This window comes from Pongo abelii, chromosome 2 (assembly GCF_028885655.2).
Source record: "Pongo abelii isolate AG06213 chromosome 2, NHGRI_mPonAbe1-v2.0_pri, whole genome shotgun sequence".
NCBI classification, from domain to species: Eukaryota; Metazoa; Chordata; class Mammalia; order Primates; family Hominidae; genus Pongo; species Pongo abelii.
In genome coordinates this window covers 99,267,164-99,288,056 of record NC_085928.1, presented here as the reverse complement: position 1 = coordinate 99,288,056, position 20,893 = coordinate 99,267,164, and the positions used below count along the sequence as shown (strand labels likewise).

Below are 20,893 nucleotides of genomic sequence, written 5' to 3'. Positions count from 1 at the left end.
CCATTATTTGATATTATCATAAACTTAAATTTTTACCCATGTCCTAGTCAAATCATTATTTTCACTTATACTTCTCTAATTTTTAGTGAGATTGAACCCGCTTTTACCTATTTGTTACTCACCTGTGTTTCCTCTTCTATGAATTGTCTCACGAGTTTCGATACTGGGTATGGCAAGCAACTGCCCTTCCCTTTTTTATAAAACCCAGTTTTTTATGATTGTCCAGACTATTCTCTATATTTACTCTTCTGAAAGAATCTTAGAATCATGTTCTCAAATTCCATAAAATATCCTATTGAGATTTTTATTGAAATTGCTTTGAATTAAAAAGTTAATTAAGAGAGAAATGACATATTTAAAATATGAGTGTTCCTTTCCACCACCATCGTACTTCCCTCCAATTTTTAGCTAGTATTTTTATGTTCCTCAGTAAATTCGCATCATTTTCTTCATTAAGGCATATGTTTTACTAGATTTATTCTTGGGCGTTTTATACTGATTATTGATACTATCAATGGTTCTTTATTTCACAAATATTTTTCATTGGTTATTGCCAGTGTCAGGCTGTGGTTTTATATGCTGATTATGTAACTAGCCAGCTTGCTGAGTTCTTTTATTAGTTCTAATAGTTGGTCAGTGGGTTCATGTGGGTTTTCTATGAACACAGCAATATCTGTTCTTTGGGTGATTGGGTAGAATTCACCTGGGGGTAGATTCTCAATGAGCATTTCAGTTTTGTTCATGGCAATTGGTCTGCTCATGATTTTTATAGCTTGGCCAAATGTAGATAACTTATGCTTTATCCCCAAAGGCATGTTTTCTCTTAAGTTCTCAGATTGTTTACAATGCTATACATAATAGTCACCAAAAAATGTTGACAATGCTCCCGTATCTTACAGGTTATAATGATACTTTGTGACTTAATTTCTTGATCACGAGTGCCAAAGTTAATTTATGTCAGTAAGCTTTTAAACCAGAGTTTGATTCTGTTGGTTATCTTCACAGTTTAATTTTTATTTTATTCTTCTGCCTTTATCATTTCAAGTTCTGTCATTGATTCAACAAATATTTACTGAAAAGTTGCTCTGTCCCAGGCACAACCCTAGGTGCTAGAGATAACTGATAACCTCAGGCAGTCAGATGCAGCCTTGTTGCTTTGGAAACTACAGTCTTTTATGAGGGGCAGACAGTAAACAAGCAAGGAGGAAGAGACAGAAGGAAAGTGGTGAAGTCATTGGTGTCCTTGGCAATAACTGATTCAGTTGGAGTGATGAGGACTACAGCCTTGTTGGAATACAATTTCTGAAGGAGGGAGATGTATGAAGAGAGAGACTTGGAGGGAGAGAGAGAAGGATTATAGATAATTATTTTGAGGAGTTGTGTTATAAGGAAAGATAGAGAAATGGGGTGGTTGCAGGAGGGAGGGTTAAGAGACAGTTTTGTTTTTCCTGAGCTGGGAGATGTGACAGCATGTTTGCCAACCTCCCGGAAGGGCTAGTAGATGAGGGAAACCATTTGTGCAGTGGTCACCTATCCCTTCTTTTCCACCAGTCACATCCTTGAAGAAGCCTGAAAGATAGATAGGCTTTGCAGAGGGACATTAATACTCAATCCGGTGGACAAGGGGCAAGACAATGTATAGGGCACAGGTGCAGGTTTATCTTCTTATTTTTCCAGCTTCTTGATTTGAAAACTTAGTCAAATATTTGCAACCTTTATTTATTTTTTCTGATGAAAATGTCTAAGGTTCTACCGCACAAATGTGAATCTGGGCTATTATCAAATCTCAAGGATTGATGAAAGGTGTTTGTTTTTTAACTTTTAATTTTCACTATTTATATCTTTTTGGTATTAATTTCTAATTGTACTCTACCATAAAAGAAGAATGTGTAATCAGTACTATAGGTTCTTTGGAATGTGTTGCAGTTCCCTGTGTTTGAAAATAATTTATATTCTGTGTTGTTTATATCTGAAGAGTTTTGGGTCCTTATTTTTAACAGATCATGCTTTCAGAAATCCCTTTTGTTATTTCTTTCAGTTTGTATACTATGATCATTATGTGACTAAAGAATCATATTTTATCTTGTTAGTGGATTATAATACTTTTTGGTATGAACTCTTTTATTTATTATATTTTAATGATATTTATTTTACTCTGAATATTTGTATATTACTACTAAACCTGAACCTGTTTCTTTTTTTGTTAGCGTATTTTTAGTATATTTTTCCCTTCTCCTATGTCATTCTGTTTTAGGAGTGTTTGTGGCAAACAAACAGCATAATGTTTATAAACCCAATTTAAGAGTCTTTGCCTTTTAATATGTGAGTCTAACAACTTCACAGTTATTGTGATTGGTAATAATTTTAGGCTTATACTGGCAGTCATGTGTCTGTAGGGGGGTGTTTAATTTCTCATGCTATCCAGATTGATCAGGTTTTAAATACTTTTAAATATTTTTCAATGATTATTCCTAATTTGAAAATATAATTTTCTATAAATGTCTACAGAGATTTAGAATCTATTTTTCTCTGGACACTGACATACCTTTGACTCTCTTTTTTCCTCAAAACTTTAAATATATTACTCTGTTTCTTCATCTTCAGTACTCCCATTGAGAAACTAGTTTTACTCTCATTCTAAGTAACTTGTTTCTAGGGAAGCTTTTAGGATTGGTCTGTATCTTTGATGATTGATAGGAAGTTTTTTACTCATGTTTCAGTGGGCCCACTCATTGAAAAGAATTGGATTTGTTTTTTCAGTGCAAAAAATATTTTATCCTTTGGATCTTTTATGTCATATTTTCATCTCTTCTCCTTTATTGTTCATCTGGCAGACACACTTGGCTTAATCTTCTAGTCAGCCATTTGTTCTTCAGAGTGTTTTGTGATCTTGGTTTTGTACTTTTCTTTGAGACTCTGGTAACCTGCCGCCTCAAAGGTGGAAACTGTTGGTTCTCTGATGAGAGCTATCTCAGGTAGAATATATTTATGTTGATGGGCAAAATCCGTTCAGAAGAGGCCAATTGCTGGAGTAACATTCTTGCATAGGCAAGAAAGAGTCTAGTGTGAAAGAGGGAAGGTAAAGCAGATACAGATATAGATAGATACAGATGAAATTAATTAGCCAAACAGTCAGCAAGATTGAATATTTTTCTGAAGCCACATATAGTTCTAGACAAGAGTAGGAAGAGCAGAGAGTAGGTATCCCAGTGTGGATAGTGGTTAAGGCATTGAGGAAACACCTTTGCACAGTGGCAAGCCCTGTTCCCTACTACAGATGTAGAAAATGAACATAACTGTGGGATATTAGATGGGCATTGGGCATTTATAGAAAAGAAACCAGTTGTGTTGCAGTCTCAGGGGCATTCATGGATCATTCAACATATGAGGTGGCAACAGGTTAAAACGTCCCTTCTTTATAACGTCCGATAAAGCAGAAGGACTTTTCTTCATTGCATGATTTTAGTTCACCATGGTGATATACTCAAAAGAATGGAACAAATTTATTGCGAGAAAGGCAAATGAAGATAAAACTTTGGAGAAACTGACAATTTTGTTAATGTCCATTTGTTAAAAGTTAAAATCTATTAAACTGAATTTAATGATATATTATGAAAAGCTATGTGATAGGGGTTCTAACCCTGGAGTTAAATATTTAGCTAATCTGTTGGTTCTGGAAGAATATGAGATTTTGATCCCTCATTTGTTCCTCCAAAGAGTCAGTAGTGTTTTGTGTTAAAGGATTATTTTATAGTGTCTTTGTTACTTCACCATGTTGGGCAATGTGAGAAGGAGGCACTGCCAAGCTTGTTTAAGTTGGACTAACTATCCTGATGGATCAGAAGGTCAGAGCAGATATACAGCCTTGGTTCTTACAGAACTTGGGCTCTGGGAAGTGTGGGACCTCATAAATGACTAGCATTAATCTCATTCAAAACACTGTTCCTGTATACTGGGCAGACATTGTGCAAAGCAGTGTAAGGAAGGCTCTAAGAAGTTCACTATCTCTTTTGCCATTGGTATGACATAGTTTCAGTCTATCGTTGAGGGAAGGAGGAGAGAAAACGCCACTTAGAGGAACATCAGATGTAACTTGGGGTAATGTTTAGGCTCTGGGAGAAGGAAATTAGGCTTTGAAAGTCTAACCTCTTAAACCTTGGAAACAGGTGATTGGGCCAACTCTGACTCTTGTGTTTTGTACATACAGCATTTCAGTTTTTCCAAGGTGAGTTATATGAGCTGCATGTTATCATAGCTATTGTTTTCCTAGTGAAGCTAGGTATTTGTAAGTGAAGAGCCTCATGGAGAAAAGTAACATTGGTAGTAAAACAGTCTCCAAAATTTGCTTTACAAAATATGGTAGTTGCTACCACCCAGGAGAGAAGTCTTCCTCATGATGGTAAATGACTGTCTCGCTACCTCTTGTTCCAACAGGTCCTTTGTCATCCAGCAAATCCCAAGCAGCAACCTGTTCATGGTGGTGGTGGACAGCAGCTGCCTCTGTGAATCTGTGGCCCCCATCACCATGGCACCCATTGAAATCAGGTATATCCTTTTGTGTGCAGGTCCACTCACTACCACGGAAACCAGTAAGGGGGATCAGTGGTAAGGAGACCTGGGGGAGAAATATTAGAGAAGGAAAATTACATCCTTTCCACTGTTGGAGAGAGAGAGAGTAGTTAAGAGAGTTGTCATTGCCAAGTTTTGACCTCTGAAATGCAGAGTAGAAAAAAGCAATCCTTGGAAACATGCCTTAACTACAGTCAACATAATGAATCCCTTAAGTGTGAACGTCTAAAGGCCCAGAAGATCAGAAGGCGCCCAGAATCTTGTCATGGCTTCCATCCTGAGGTAAGTCTGAGAACTGTTCCTGTTTCCTTTTCCCATCAGAATCACCATGAGAGTCTCACACTGGTCAAAGAACTACAGCTGAAAAGTTTACTCATGAGAAAATAATCCCTTTCAGTAAACTGAATCTGCACCATCATCTAGGTCCCAGAAGACTTCGTTCTTACATTAGAAAGGGGAGAGAGGTCTGGGGAATCCACATGGTTGGAAAGTTGAAGGTGTCCTGGAGTCTATTTCCGTCTAACCAACCCCTGCCTTTCCCCATAGGAGAATGCAAGGGAGTGTGGGGGTGCGCCGAGTCTCCAAGCCCAGACAGTCCTTCTTCTGCTCCCTCTGCTTTTGATGCTCTTCTCAAGGTGACACTGACTGAGATGTTCTCTTGGCATGCTAAATCATGGATAAACTGTGAACCAAAATATGGTGCAACATACGAGACATGAATATAGTCCAACCATCAGCATCTCATCATGATTTTAAACTGTGCGTGATATAAACTCTTAAAGATATGTTGACAAAAAGTTATCTTTTTACTTTGCCAGTCATGCAAATGTGAGTTTGCCACATGATAATCACCCTTCATCAGAAATGGGACCGCAAGTGGTAGGCAGTGTCCCTTCTGCTTGAAACCTATTGAAACCAATTTAAAACTGTGTACTTTTTAAATAAAGTATATTAAAATCATAATCTCTGTGTTTGGATTTTATCATCACTTTATTGCTAAGAATACCAACTGAAAACAATGCATGGGGGAAAAGGTCCCCATTCCAGAAACCAGGAAATGATGGCTGTTGGCAGAACCTTTGTTCTAAAGCACATTCTAGGCACGTATTTAACAATTGTTTAGATGCTTCACTCTCAGTTATAAAAATATTTATAGAAGTATATCATCAAAATATCTACATGGGAAGAGTTCATTACATAGAACCGTGAATTTTGTTGAACTAAACTTCAATGAAAATCATAATTTGGATGCAAACACAAGCTTTCATCATATTCAAGTGGTGAATTATTTGGGAATAGAAATAAAGAAGTCATAAATCCTAGGAATTCGGTCTGAAGAGACTTGAAGGAGGAAAAGAACAATGATTACAAATTTGGCTTCTGGCTTTCCCCATAAACAAGATATGAAATTAGATCTCAAGTATTATGAGATGAAACTACCCAGACATGTAAGCATTTCTAAACACTGGCTCTTGACCCAAAGAAAACAGATTTCACTGGATCAGGGTTACTAAATAAAGTGCAATAATTTCCATGCCTAGGCAGAGTAGAGAATGCCTTACTTTATAGGACAGACATCTAAAAGTTAGTTATCCAGAGAATCCTACTTAAACTCTTTTAAAAAGGGGCACATTATCCTCTTGATATTTTAGAAAAACTGATGTCACTGTACTGCTTTATACTAAAATGATTCCACTACTTTGTTATAACTAACTTTTAAAATTACTATGCCTCCAGTGCTGTTTGTTCTCAACATCACAATACTGTAACAGGCAAACTTGCCAAACTTGCCAAACTTTCAACAGCCATGGGGCTATAGAATTGTGACAATTGATATTACTCAGTCTGTGCACTTGGTAAATGAATAAATTCATTTGTTGCTCATAAAATATAAAGATATATTACATTTACACTGACATACTGATATCAGATAAGGAGCCACAGTTTATTAAGCTGGAATGATAAGACTCTAAACCCATAAAGTCACAAGTATAAAGACATTCTATTTATACCTAAGGTGATGACCAGAGGAAAATTGAGCTTAATACTGAGAAAGATGAATTTATCACAGATCTAGGTGATTTATAGGAAAATTTAGGTGATTTTAAAAGAGAGCAAGTTAGTTAGTTAGATGATTTATAAGAGAGTGAAATCGTATTTTAATTAATTTTTAACAAAAATAACATCACATAACCTACGATTCTCCATTACAGTTCTTAAAAACTGGCAACAATAAGTCAAGCATATTGTGTTATAATGCCCATAATTTAATGCAAATGATGCAAAATACATGTAATATAATTACGTATAATTCCACTCCCAGTCTCATTCTAAACGATGGAGTCATTTTTGTTAAACTGTTTATGGCATAAATATAGCATCCTTGAGTCACACTGTGCCTCATGCCCTTGTCAGGATTACATTTGTGTAACTGACCCACCAGGCACCTCTGATTCGCTGTTCTCACAACAGCTCCAAGCAACTGGACCCTCTGTTTATCTACTCCGAAATTGAATAATTTTCTCCAACTTAATGTGTCCTAAGCACAACTCATGATCCCCCTCCATTAAACTTTTTTCTTCCCACTGACACAACTCCAACCCCAAACCTTGGGGCCACCCGATTTGCACTTTCCCCCACAACCCACCTTGCAGCAAGTCTCACGAGCTGTGCCCTTCAAACACCAAACCTGACCATCACTTTTCCCAGCCCCTCACTGCTGCCATCCTCTTCCCAGTCACCACCCCCCGCCCCACCCCCGGTCCCTGGTCTCTGAACACCTATGTCCTCATTGGTCTCCTCTCTTCCACTGTCAGCGACCACCCAGTCCCACTCCACAGTCCGTTCTCCACACAACAACCAGAGCAGTTTTTCGGAAACAAATATCTGATCCTAGCCTTGCCCAGTGCAATTAAAACAACATACACATCCCTTACTGTAGTCCACAGCAGGGGTTCTCTGAGTCTTCTGTGTGTTCGAATCACTCAGAGACCTTTCAAAAATCTCTGGGGCGGGCCGGCCATGGTGGCTTATGCCTGTAATCCCAGCAGTTTGGGAGGCTGAGGTGGGCGGATCATCTGAGATCAGGAGTTGGAGACTAGCCTGGCCAACATGATGAAACCCTGTCTCTACTAAAAATACAAAAATTAGCCGGGCATGGTGGCAGGTGCCTGTAATCCCAGCTACTCGGGAGGCTGAGGCAGGAGAATTGCTTGAACACGGGAGGAGGAGGTCGCAGTGAGCCAAGATCACGCCACTGCACTCCAGCCTGGGCGACAGAGCAAGACTCCATCTCAAACAAACGAAAACTCTGGGGCAGAACCCAGGTATTTTAGTTTTTGTTAAAACTCCCCAGGTGATGTTAATATGAAGCTAGGTTGGCATCCACTCAGCCGTGGGACCTACAGGGACTCGGCTCTGGACTCTGCCTCCCTTTCCCATGCCATCCTGTGCTGCTCTGTCCCAGACCCGCTGTGCTCCACGGCTCTGCCTCCAAGCCTTTGAAAATGCCAGGCATGGTGCCCACTCAAGGCTTTTGTTTTTCATGTGCCCTCTGCCTGGAGGGCTCTAGACCCTGGTCTTCATGCGGCTGCTCCTTCCCAACATCTATGTTCCCTTCAAAAATTCCTTCCTCAGAGACCCCTGGTACAGCTGCTCTTCTCCCCCAGCCCCGCTCCTCGGTTTTACTTTTCCTTTACATCAGTATCTGGAATCATTTTATTTTCAGTTTCACCTACTGTATTCCAGCTCCATAGGTCAAGGACTCCTCTATCATTCATGACTTCATCTCCAGCTCCCAGAACAGTGCCTGTCCTATAATACAACTAAAACCACCAATAACAGTGACAAAGCTAGCACCTACTGTTTACTGTGATCTGACTCTCTCTGCCTGGTGTTACTTGAAGTGACTTCCTTGTTTAACTCATGGGATTTTCACAGCACACCTAGGAAGTAGATGTGATTCTGATCATCATTATACACGTGGAGAAATGGAGGCACAAGGGGAAAAGTCATGCTCCCAAAAGTCACATGGTTGGAAAGGAGCAGAGATGAGATTAGAAGCCAAGCAATTTTGCTTCCGAGTCAGGGCACTCAGCCAATGAAGTACTTCGAATGGATGAATGAATTGCCAATAACTTTGTACTATGACATCTCTGCGTCTCCCACCCACTGATCTTATTGCCATCTCTCCAAACTGCTTGGCCTCCACTCCCTGCTCTCTAGTACCAGCCTGCCAACTCACCTCCCTGAGTGCGGCTGCTATTCCGGTCCTCCCACTTCCAGGCCACTGTCTGCTGCCCAGCAGCCCTCCCCTGTCTTCATTTCTCCCCATATCTCACTTAGAATACACAAGTCACAGTAACACTTTTATGGCTACCTGAGCTGCTGAGCACATCTGGGCTGCCTAGCATACCTGGGCAGACCAGTAAGCACCCTGAGACAAATTCTTTCCTGAATCGACTTCTATCCCACTGTCCCCAACAAATATTTCATAGTTTCTTCCCTCTCTTTAGGATATTCTAGAGTATGTTGTCTTTCTAAAATTTGCAGTAGGAGATTTCTGTATGCAATATTAATATGATTGATACCAAACATATCCAAAGGTAACTTATCAGAGAACTTTTTATTAAAATGTACAGTTTATGACTAATTAATGTGAGATAGTTTAATAGAGCATTATGTAGCACAATTAGTTACTAAAGTTATAGGCTGTGACATTCAATATAATTTGTAACAGATTCAGAAGGCATCTGTAGCTAATCATAGTGTAGCAACATTCTTCCCAAAATATAGAACTATTTCATATATGCATGTATATACATGTATAATTATAAAATTCATTGTATGTATATACTAGGTAAAATTCATAAAATTATAGTAGAACAATTGCAATATTTATTGAGAGTAGAATACTAAAATGCAGCGTAGACAAGACAATTCAATGATACCTCCATGTGTCCTAAAATTAAAGACTAGCCAGCGCCATGTGCCGTCCTTTTATGAGCAGTACTGAAGGGAACACAGAATTAGAATAATGTAGCACACTAAAATAGGATTGTAATGGTGTTGGTAAAAACTATTATTTAATGTGTGAAGTAATTTAGGATGAGGAAATGTACATTATTATTTAAATTATGAACAGTACAGCACTGTAGAGGATAATAATATAGCTCTTGGTATAGGAGACTCTACAGTAAAATATTAAAATCATAGGCAGAAAGAGCACAGCCTTATTACTATCAATATCAGAGGTCATAATAATTTAACAGACCCCCGATGGCCATTTGCAGTGTCTGCAATTTGGAAGCTTTGCAAAGATGTCTCTAATTGGCACATATTTGCTGGAGAGTCAGCTGGGGGCATTTCTACTGATAGGACTTCGTCACACACATGCAGCTTGTAGTGACCAAAATTCCTACTGGGGGCTTTGCAGGCATCGTTTCCCTTAATCCAGTGGTTACAGACCTAGACAACTTTGCCCCAGGGGGGTCATTTGGCAATGGCAGAAGATACATTGTAGGGGAAGGGGCAGTGCTACTGGCATCTAATGAATAGAGACCAGGGATGCTGCTAACATCCTACAAAGCCCAGGACAGCCCCCAACAACAAAGAATTGTTTGGCCAAATGTTTCAACAGTGCCAAAGTTGAGGAGCCCTATTCTAATCCTTAAGGATTATTAGGGATTTTGTCTTTACAGTTTAATAGATGCCATTAACCTTCAGGATCCCCACTGGCATCTAAATTATGGAGGTTGACTGTACCAATGCTGGGAACCTCTTCCATAGTGTAAGAGAGTAAACTACAGATTCAACAAAATAGCAATCTAGCTACACTGTATCTTAAACTACTCAGGTGGTGGCCTCCTTGTCATCCAGGCCTCAGCAGTTTTCCACCGAACACCCAGGAATGCTCTCTCACTACCTACTGTTTCATTCATACCACGGTACTCACTAGAATTTATCATTTTCTCATTTACTGCCAGAGTCCCCTCCTCATATCCTATGTGGCAGGGACTCATCTGTGTTGACTGTTGTATCCTCAATGCTTGGAGTAACTCCCCAACTTCAGTGATACCCAGAAAGCATTTGCTGAATGAATAAGCCACCCGCATGATATTATTTATCAAAACCTTCTGTTTACAAGGTACCACGCAGAGCCCTTTACAACATTTCATGTAAATCTTGGGACCACCAAATGATGCACTAAGTCCCAACAAGCAAGTTACCCAAAGTTACTAGGGCCAGTAAGAAACAAGGCCTTACTCCACACTTTTTACCCTTAACCATAACAATATGCAGCTGGGGATCATAGTCCCGTCTTATATCAGACACCAGTTCCCTCTTCTAGGTAGTAAGTCAAGATAGCAATACTTTCTGGTTTAGGATATTATAATTCAGCAGCATTTGGACACTGTAAAGAAAATATACAATAGTAGATTATAGCGATACTTGTGTTGCCTATGATTAGAAACAGCATATTGTAATATGACACGATGGCTTCATTTTTACTACATTCAAAATACAATACTTTCCACTTGTTACAGGCAATGTAGGGTTGTTTAAACCAGGGATAAGCAAACATTTTTCTTAAAGAGCCAGAGTAATTGGCTTGGACTTGGTGGGCCTTATTGTCTCTGATGCAGCTGTTTAACTCTGCCATTACAGCTCCAAAGCAGCTATGTTCTAATAAAACTATATTTAAGGACATTAAGGACACTGAAATTCAAATTTCATATATTTTATATGCCAAAAATATTATTCCTTTGAGGTTTTTTTTTTTGCAAGCGTTAAAAAATGTAAACACCACTGTTATACTGTGAGCTATACAAAAGAAGCAGCAGGACAGATTTGATATGTGAGGCCTAATCTGTCAATCTCCTAATTTGGAATATCGCTGCTGCCAATTTTTGAAGCTCTCATAATATGATGAGTTAGGAACATCCTTGCAGCATTACAGATGTGTACACTAGAATAGTGTCAGTCCTATGGATATTGGAAATACTATATTACAAATGTGACTATAATTTTTACTTTAGCATCACACAAAGTAGCATTATTTCAAACGCTGGAAGCACCCTAGTATAATCTAATGACATATTCATATAACTATTAATATAAACAGCATAATTCACATAGTGTGCTAGTTGTAGGGCAAAAGGTATAGGTTGGCATAATGCAGTTCAGTACAATATCTTCTTTCTGTTCCCACGATTATATATAATAAAGTGAAGCATAAAATCACATTGCTTCTGCCAGCATTGGCCACCTCAAAGCAGTTACTTTTTTTAGGCTATGCTGTAACGTGTGGTCCTAAACCGTAGCATTCGATGTACTATTACTGCTGTATCCTGACTATGTTAGGTTGTCAAAATCTTGTTAATAAAAATTCTACCACAAGATCCTATACTAAACAACCCATATTTTAATTATGCTAGGGCCAAAATGTTAGCAATAAACTAGTAAAGAGAGAGAAATATTTGAGTGGCATCTTTTATTTTTTTTAATTTTTTTATTTTATTATTATTATACTTTAAGTTTTAGGGTACATGTGCACAATGTGCAGGTTACATATGTATACATGTGCCATGCTGGTGCGCTGCACCCACTAACTCGTCATTTAGCATTAGGTATATCTCCTAATGCTATCCTTCCCCACTCCCCCCACCCCACAACAGTCCCCACAGTGTGATGTTCCCCTTCTTGTGTCCATGTGTTCTCATTGTTCAATTCCCACCTATGAGTGAGAATATGCGGTGTTTGGTTTCTTGTCCTTGCGATAGTTTACTGAGAATGATGATTTCCACTTTCATCCATGTCCCTACAAAGGACATGAACTCATCATTTTTTATGGCTGCATAGTATTCCATGGTGTATGTGTGCCACATTTTCTTAATCCAGTCTATCATTGTTGGACATTTGGGTTGGTTCCAAGTCTTTGCTATTGTGAATAGTGCTGCAATAAATATACGTGTGCATGTGTCTTTATAGCAGCATGATTTATAGTCCTTTGGGTATATACCCAGTAATGGGATGGCTGGGTCAAATGGTATTTCTAGTTCTAGATCCCTGAGGAATCTCCACACTGACTTCCACAAGGGTTGAACTAGTTTACAGTCCCACCAACAGTGTAAAAGTGTTCCTATTTCTCCACATCCTCTCCAGCACCTGTTGTTTCCTGACTTTTTAATGATCGACATTCTAACTGGTGTGAGATGGTATCTCATTGTGGTTTTGATTTGCATTTCTCTGATGGCCAGTGATGGTGAGCATTTTTTCATGTGTTTTTTGGCTGCATAAATGTCTTCTTTTGAGAAGTGTCTGTTCATGTCCTTCACCCACTTTTTGATGGGGTTGTTTGTTTTTTTCTTGTAAATTTGTTTGAGTTCATTGTAGATTCTGGATATTAGCCCTTTGTCAGATGAGTAGGTTGCAAAAATTTTCTCCCATTTTGTAGGTTGCCTGTTCACTATGATGGTAGTTTCTTTTGCTGTGCAGAAGCTCTTTAGTTTAATTAGATCCCATTTGTCAATTTTGGCTTTTGTTGCCATTGCTTTTGGTGTTTTAGACATGAAGTCCTTGCCCATGCCTATGTCCTGAATGGTGTTGCCTAGGTTTTCTTCTAGGGTTTTTATGGTTTTAGGTCTAACGTTTAAGTCTTTAATCCATCTTGAATTAATTTTTGTATAGGGGATCCAGTTTCAGCTTTCTACATATGGCTAGCCAGTTTTCCCAGCACCATTTATTAAATAGGGAATCCTTTCCCCATTGCTTGTTTTTCTCAGGTTTGTCAAAGATCAGATGGTTGTAGATATGTGGTGTTATTCCTGAGGGCTCTGTTCTGTTCCATTGGTCTATATCTCTGTTTTGGTACCAGTACCATGCTGCTTTGGTTACTGTAGCCTTGTAGCATAGTTTGAAGTCAGGTAGTGTGATGCCTCCAGCTTTGTTCTTTTGGCTTAGGATTGACTTGGCGATGTGGGCTCTTTTTTGGTTCCATATGAACTTTAAAGTAGTTTTTTCCAATTCTGTGAAGAAAGTCATTGGTAGCTTGATGGGGATGGCAATGAATCTATAAATTACCTTGGGCAGTATGGCCATTTTCACGATATTGATTCTTCCTACCCATGAGCATGGAATGTTCTTCCATTTGTTTGTATCCCCTTTTATTTCATTGAGCAGTGGTTTGTAGTTCTCCTTGAAGAGGTCCTTCACGTCCCTTGTAAGTTGGATTCCTAGGTATTTTATTCTCTTTGAAGCAATTGTGAATGGGAGTTCACTCATGATTTGGCTCTCTGTTTGTCTGGTATTGGTGTATAAGAATGCTTGTGATTTTTGTACATTGATTTTGTATCCTGAGACTTTGCTGAAGTTGCTTATCAGCTTAAGGAGATTTTGGGCTGAGACGATGGGGTTTTCTAGATATACAATCATGTCATCTGCAAACAGGGACAATTTGACTTCCTCTTTTCCTAATTGAATACCCTTTATTTCCTTCTCCTGCCTGACTGCCCTGGCCAGAACTTCCAACACTATGTTGAATAGGAGTCATGAGAGAGGGCATCCCTGTCTTGTGCCAGTTTTCAGAGGGAATGCTTCCAGTTTTTGCCCATTCAGTATGATATTCGCTGTGGGTTTGTCATAGATAGCTGTTATTATTTTGAGATACATCCCATCAATACCTAATTTATTGAGAGTTTTTAGCATGAAGGGTTGTTGAATTTTGTCAAAGGCCTTTTCTGCATCTATTGAGATAATCATGTGGTTTTTGTCTTTGGTTCTGTTTATATGCTGGATTACATTTATTGATTTTCGTATGTTGAAGCAGCCTTGCATCACAGGGATGAAGCCCACTTGATCATGGTGGATAAGCTTTTTGATGTGCTGCTGGATTCGGTTTGCCAGTGTTTTATTGAGGATTTTTACATCAATGTTCATCAAGGATATTGGTCTAAAATTCTCTTTTTTGGTTGTGTCTCTGCTCGGCTTTGGTATCAGGATGATGCTGGCCTCATAAAATGTGTTAGGGAGGATTCCCTCTTTTTCTATTGATTGGAATAGTTTCAGAAGGAATGGTACCAGTTCCTCCTTGTACCTCTGGTAGAATTCAGCTGTGAATCCATCCAGTCCTGGACTCTTTTTGGTTGGTAAGCTATTAATTATTGCCACAATTTCCGAGCCTGTTATTGGTCTATTCAGAGATTCAACTTCCTCCTGGTTTAGTCTTGGGAGGGTGTATGTGTCGAGGAATTTATCCATTTCTTCTAGATTTTCTAGTTTGTTTGCGTAGAGGTGTTTGTAGTATTCTCTGATGGCAGTTTGTATTTCTGTAGGATTGGTGGTGATAATCCCCTTTATCATTTTTTATTGCATCTATTTGATTCTTCTCTCTTTTCTTCTTTATTAGTCTTGCTAGCAGTCTATCAATTTTGTTGATCCTTTCAAAAAACCAGCTCCTGGATTCATTAAGTTTTTGAAGGGTTTTTTGTGTCTCTATTTCCTTCAGTTCTGCTCTGATCTTAGTTATTTCTTGCCTTCTGCTAGCTTTTGAATGTGTTTGCTCTTGCTTTTCTAGTTCTTTTAATTGTGATGTTAGGGTGTCAATTTTGGATCTTTCCTGCTTTCTCTTGTGGGCATTTAGTGCTATAAATTTCCCTCTACACACTGCTTTGAATGTGTCCCAGAGATTCTGGTATATTGTGTCTTTGTTCTCGTTGGTTTCAAAGAACATCTTTATTTCTGCCTCCATTTTGTTATGTACCCAGTAGTCATTCAGGAGCAGGTTGTTCAGTTTCCATGTAGTTGAGCGGTTTTGAGTGAGTTTCTGAATCCTGAGTTCTAGTTTGATTGCACTGTGGTCTGAGAGATAGTTTGTTACAATCTCTGTTCTTTTACATTTGCTGAGGAGAGCTTTACTTCCAAGTATGTGGTCAATTTTGGAATAGGTGTGGTGTGGTGCTGAAAAAAATGTATATTCTGTTGATTTGGGGTGGCGAGTTCTGTAGATGTCTATTAGGTCCGCTTGGTGCAGAGCTGAGATCAATTCCTGGGTATCCTTGTTAACTTTCTGTCTCGTTGATGTGTCTAATGTTGACAGTGGGGTGTTAAAGTCTCCCATTATTATTGTGTGAGAGTCTAAGTCTCTTTGTAGGTCACTCAGGACTTGCTTTATGAATCTGGGTGCTGCTGTATTGGGTGCATATATATTTAGGATAGTTAGCTCTTCTTGTTGAATTGATCCCTTTATCATTATGTAATGGCCTTCTTTGTCTCTTTTGATCTTTGTTGGTTTAAAGTCTGTTTCATCAGAGACTAGGATTGCAACCCCTGCCTTTTTTGTTTTCCATTTGCTTGGTAGATCTTCCTCCATCCCTTTATTTTGTGCCTGTGTGTCTCTGCACGTGAGATGGGTTTCCTGAATACAGCACACTGATGGGTCTTGGCTCTTTATCCAATTTGCCAGTCTGTGTCTTCTAATTGGAGCATTTAGTCCATTTACATTTAAAGTTAATATTGTTATGTGTGAATTTGATCCTGTCATTATGATGTTAGCTGGTTATTTTGCTCGTTAGTTGATGCAGTTTCTTCCTAGCCTCGATGGTCTTTACAATTTGGCATGATTTTGCAGTGGCTGGTACCAGTTGTTCCTTTCCATGTTTAGTGCTTCCTTCAGGAGCTCTTTTAGGGCAGACCTGGTGGTGACAAAATCTCTCAACATTTGCTTCTCTGTAAAGGATTTTATTTCTCCTTCACTTATGAAGCTTAGTTTGGCTGGATATGAAATTCTGGGTTGAAAATTCTTTTCTTTAAGAATGTTGAATATTGGCCCCCACTCTCTTCTGGCTTGTAGAGTTTCTGTCGAGGGATCCACTGTTAGTCTGATGGGCTTCCCTTTGTGGGTAACCTGACCTTTCTCTCTGGCTGCCCTTAACATTTTTTCCTTCATTTCAACTTTGGTGAATCTGACAATTCTGTGTCTTGGAGTTGCTCTTCTCGAGGAGTATCCTTGTGGTGTTCTCTGTATTTCTTGAATCTGAATGTTGGCCTGCCTTGCTAGATTTGGGAAGTTCTCCTGGATAATATCCTGCAGAGTGTTTTCCAACTTGGTTCCATTCTCCCCGTCACTTTCAGGTACACCAATCAGACGTAGATTTGGTCTTTTCACATAGTCCCATATTTCTTGGAGGCTTTGTTCGTTTCTTTTTATTTTTTTTTCTCTAAACTTCCCTTCTCGCTTCATTTCATCATTTCATCTTCCATCACTGATACCCTTTCTTCCAGTAGATTGCATCGGCTCCTGAGTCTTCTGCATTCTTCACGTAGTTCTCAAGCCTTGGCTTTCCACTCCATCAGCTCCTTTAAGCACTTCTCTGTATTGGTTATTCTAGTTACACATTCGTCTAAATTTTTTTCAAAGTTTTCAACTTCTTTGCCTTTGATTTGAATTTCCTCCTTTAGCTTGGAGTAGTTTGATCGTCTGAAGCCGCCTTCTCTCAACTCGTCAAAGTCATTCTCCATCCAGCTTTGTTCCGTTGCTGGTGAGGAACTGCGTTCCTTTGGAGGAGGAGAGGCGCTCTGCTTTTTAGAGTTTCCAGTTTTTCTGCTCTGTTTTCTCCCCATCTTTGTGGTTTTACCTACTTTTGGTCTTTGATGATGGTGTTGTACAGATAGGTTTTTGGTGTGGATGTCCTTTCTGTTTGTTAGTTTTCCTTCTAACAGACAGGACCCTCAGCTGCAGGTCTGTTGGAGTTTGCTAGAGGTCCACTCCAGACCCTGTTTGCCTGGGTATCAGCAGTGCTGTCTGCAGAACAGCGGCTTTTCATGAACCGCGAATGCTGCTGTCTGATCATTCCTCTGGAAGTTTTGTCTCAGAGGAGTACCCGGCCGTGTGAGGTGTCAGTCTGCCCCTACTGGGGGGTACCTCCCAGTTAGGCTGCTCGGGGGTCAGGGGTCAGGGACCCACTTGAGGAGGCAGTCTGTACGTTCTCAGATCTCCAGCTGCATGCTGGGAGAACCACTGCTCTCTTCAAAGCTGTCAGACAGGGACATTTAAGTCTGCAGAGGTTACTGCTGCCTTTTGTTTGGCTATGCCCTGCCCCCAGAGGTGGAGCCTACAGAGGCAGGCAGGCCTCCTTGAGCTGTGGTGGGCTCCACCCAGTTTGAGCTTCCCGGCTGCTTTGTTTACCTAAGCAAGCCTGGGCAATGGCGGGCGCCCCTCCCCCAGCCTCGCTGCCACCTTGCAGTTTGATCTCAGACTGCTGTGCTAGTAATCAGCCAGACTCCGTGGGTGTAGGACCCTCTGAGCCAGGTGCAGGATATAATCTCCTGGTGCACCGTTTTTTAAGCCCGTCGGAAAAGCGCAGTATTAGGGTGGGAGTGACCCAGTTTTCCAGGTGCCATCTGTCACCCCTTTCTTTGACTAGGAAAGGGAACTCCCTGACCCCTTGCGCTTCCCGAGTGAGGCAATGCCTCGCCCTGCTTCGGCTCACACACAGTGCGCTGCGCCCACTATCCTCCGCCCACTGTCTGGCACTCCCTAGTGAGATGAACCCGGTACCTCAGATGGAAATGCAGAAATCACCCGTCTTCTACGTTGCTCATGCTGGGAGCTGTAGACCGGAGCTGTTCCTATTCAGCCATCTTGACACAAGAGTGAGTGGCATCTTTTAAATAAGATACTGTCACCCATGGAGTGATATGCCCCTACTAGCCAGAGCATCAAGAAGAGTCCTAAATTATAGTCATATTATCCTTATATTTATAAATGGTTCGATATTGTCCTTGAACATGCTATTTAGTTATGCCACCACATAATCTTCAAGCTGTAGCAATCACTGTGGGGCAGAGATGGGGACATTTGTTGAGTGTTGACTGTGGAAAGCATTTCACAGTCATTATGTCACATAATGCCTCACAGTCAAAGCTGGCTCAAGCCATGAGAAGACACGTGTTGTAGATGATAGGCCTAAGGTTCAGAGAGGTTATACTCCTTGACCAAGTCACAGAGGCGGTGATGGACAAAGCCAGAATTTGAAGCCAGCCTAATGGTCCCAGAGCATGTGTTCTATTCACTTAGCCACCTGTCAACTTTCTCCACATCACTTTCTTTTCATGCCACATGCTGTCATCAAGACTCAGGAAACAGCAATTCCATTCAGCCATATTGAAGTGTAGTGTCTATAATACTGGTCCAGATTAAGCATCCCAAATCCAAAAATCCAAACTCCAAAATCTGAAAATGTTTGAGTGCGGTCATGATGCTCAAAGGAAATCCTCATTGGAGCATTTCAGGTTTTGGATTTTTGGAGTAGGGATGTTGAACTGGTAAGTGTAATGTAAATATTCCAAAATTTTTTTAAAATGTGAAATCTGAAACACTCATGGTCCTAAGCATTTCTGACAGGGAATACTCAATCTGTACCATCATTACTAGTGTATTATTATTCCATATACTGTTTTAGCAGAAAGATCGGCAATATTGCTAATCCACAACACAGTGCCCCATGCCACTCTAGCATCTATTTCTGCAGCAATAGCATTATTATATTCCATATACATTTTAAACAATAACACTACCCTACCTTGTACATAATCCTACCTTACTTCAAGTCATGAGAACAATACAGCTGCTATGCTAATGCCACCTGAAGTTTTAGTAGCAACAACAAAAGTGCAAATATGGAGCCCACTGGTCTATACTCAGTGTATGCTGGATCTGAGAAACCACCTTTGTGACTGCAGCTTTACAGGGAAATAAAGAAGCATCACTATTCCTCAAAAGTAGAACTTTGGACCGAGACTTCTCCATTTTTACATGCAAATGGCCAGACACACAGGAATCACTCAGGTTCTATGCCATCTCTGATAGTGGAAGTGATCCTTTTGCTATACCATTCTATATGATGGTCCTATGATGTTAGCATTTGTGATGATATTACTACTAAGCCATGTCATACTTTCTTTCAAAATGGAAGCAATTCTGCCAATATAATAACCAGTGTGTCGTATCTATAATTTTAGCAAAAATGCTAACACAGCCATGCTAATACTTACATAACAAGTATTTTCTGAAGAGAGATACTACTCAAGGATGTACTGAATTGGTACTATTCCAATATATACTGAAATGATAATACATTTTAGTTTAGTTTCTAACTGAATACACATAAGAGTCCCAATATTTATAATTTATAGATTTATACCAGTATTGTATGCTCTGCTGTCTGTATTTGTCATCAAACATATTATTTTTACCATAATATGGTGCAAATAATATAATGCTTATAGACAGAGTGCAATAATACACGAATAGTGTGCTGTGTTTAGTGATCTACATCATTTGCATTATCAGCAGGAATATTATAATGCTCCACCTTATAGTGGTGTGTGCTTAGTGTGAATAGTGTGCTGTGCTTAGCGATCTACATTGTTTGCATTATTAGCAGGAATATTATAATGCTCCACCTTTGCCAGGGTAAAGAGTGATGTGAACAACATTTTATTTTATTTTTATAATTTTAGACACAACAATGATGCCATAATAAATTGAGATCTCCAAAATGGATGGCAACAATTATATTAATGGAGCTAATTATATTGTAATTATTCATCATCTGTTTGCTGCTAGACAATATGTACTAAAATATAATGTGCACCTTTCCTTGTAGCATTAACAACAATGGATCTGTTGATTTTGGTGTTATTTTAGTTTGTATTAGTATTATTTTTAGTTCTAGTGTTGTTATACTACAGTATGTCATATTCAACATACTATGACACTGCCAAAAAGAATATAATGAACATTATATAATGCAGTCTTGTTAGAGTCACAGCTTCACGACTTACTCCTTGAGTGATTTTGTCAAAATATCTGGTAGATTTAACCCTCAGTTTTCTCATCTGTATAATAGGGTTAATAAGGAACTCATCTCACAGTTGTTCTGAGGTTTAAATTGAACAATATATCTAAATTGGGTGGCAGTTCTAGTTGCACAAGATATCAGGATGTGGTATATAGTAAATTCAATAATTTTAGCTGGTACTATTTTAATCATTTTTACTATTGTTTTAATACCTCATACTCATTCTGGTAATACTACTACTACCAAATTACTTAGAAACAATATTACTATACACAGATACACACACACACACACACACATATATATCCAATTACAGGTATTTGGACCAATTTTTTAAAAACAAAGCTACTATATCATCTTATGATATACTGAACTCCCTTCCTCTCTTCTGCTTTAATACTACTAAAGTTGCTGTAAAATTAGAGAACCAATGGCTTATAACAAGTGTTCTTAATCTTTTTGGG

The 20,893-nt window shown here is 39.3% G+C and overlaps 1 protein-coding gene and 1 long non-coding RNA gene across 2 annotated transcripts in view; one reads left to right on the top strand and one right to left on the bottom strand.

Annotated features, from left to right (window-relative positions):
- Positions 1-5,524, top strand: part of CACNA2D3 (calcium voltage-gated channel auxiliary subunit alpha2delta 3) — a 939,714-nt gene extending 934,190 nt beyond the window's left edge. The window contains 4 exon segments of the mRNA XM_054552049.2: positions 4,435-4,550; positions 4,772-4,851; positions 5,116-5,151; positions 5,153-5,524. Coding sequence (XP_054408024.1) covers positions 4,435-4,550; positions 4,772-4,851; positions 5,116-5,151; positions 5,153-5,191 — 271 coding nt within the window. The 3' untranslated portion in view covers positions 5,192-5,524.
- LOC134761011 (uncharacterized) overlaps positions 1-20,893 on the bottom strand; it is a 231,232-nt gene that overhangs the window by 2,996 nt on the left and 207,343 nt on the right. The window contains exon 4 of the long non-coding RNA XR_010139197.1: positions 4,420-4,615. This is a non-coding gene — a long non-coding RNA (uncharacterized LOC134761011). The remainder of the gene's footprint in view (positions 1-4,419; positions 4,616-20,893) is intronic.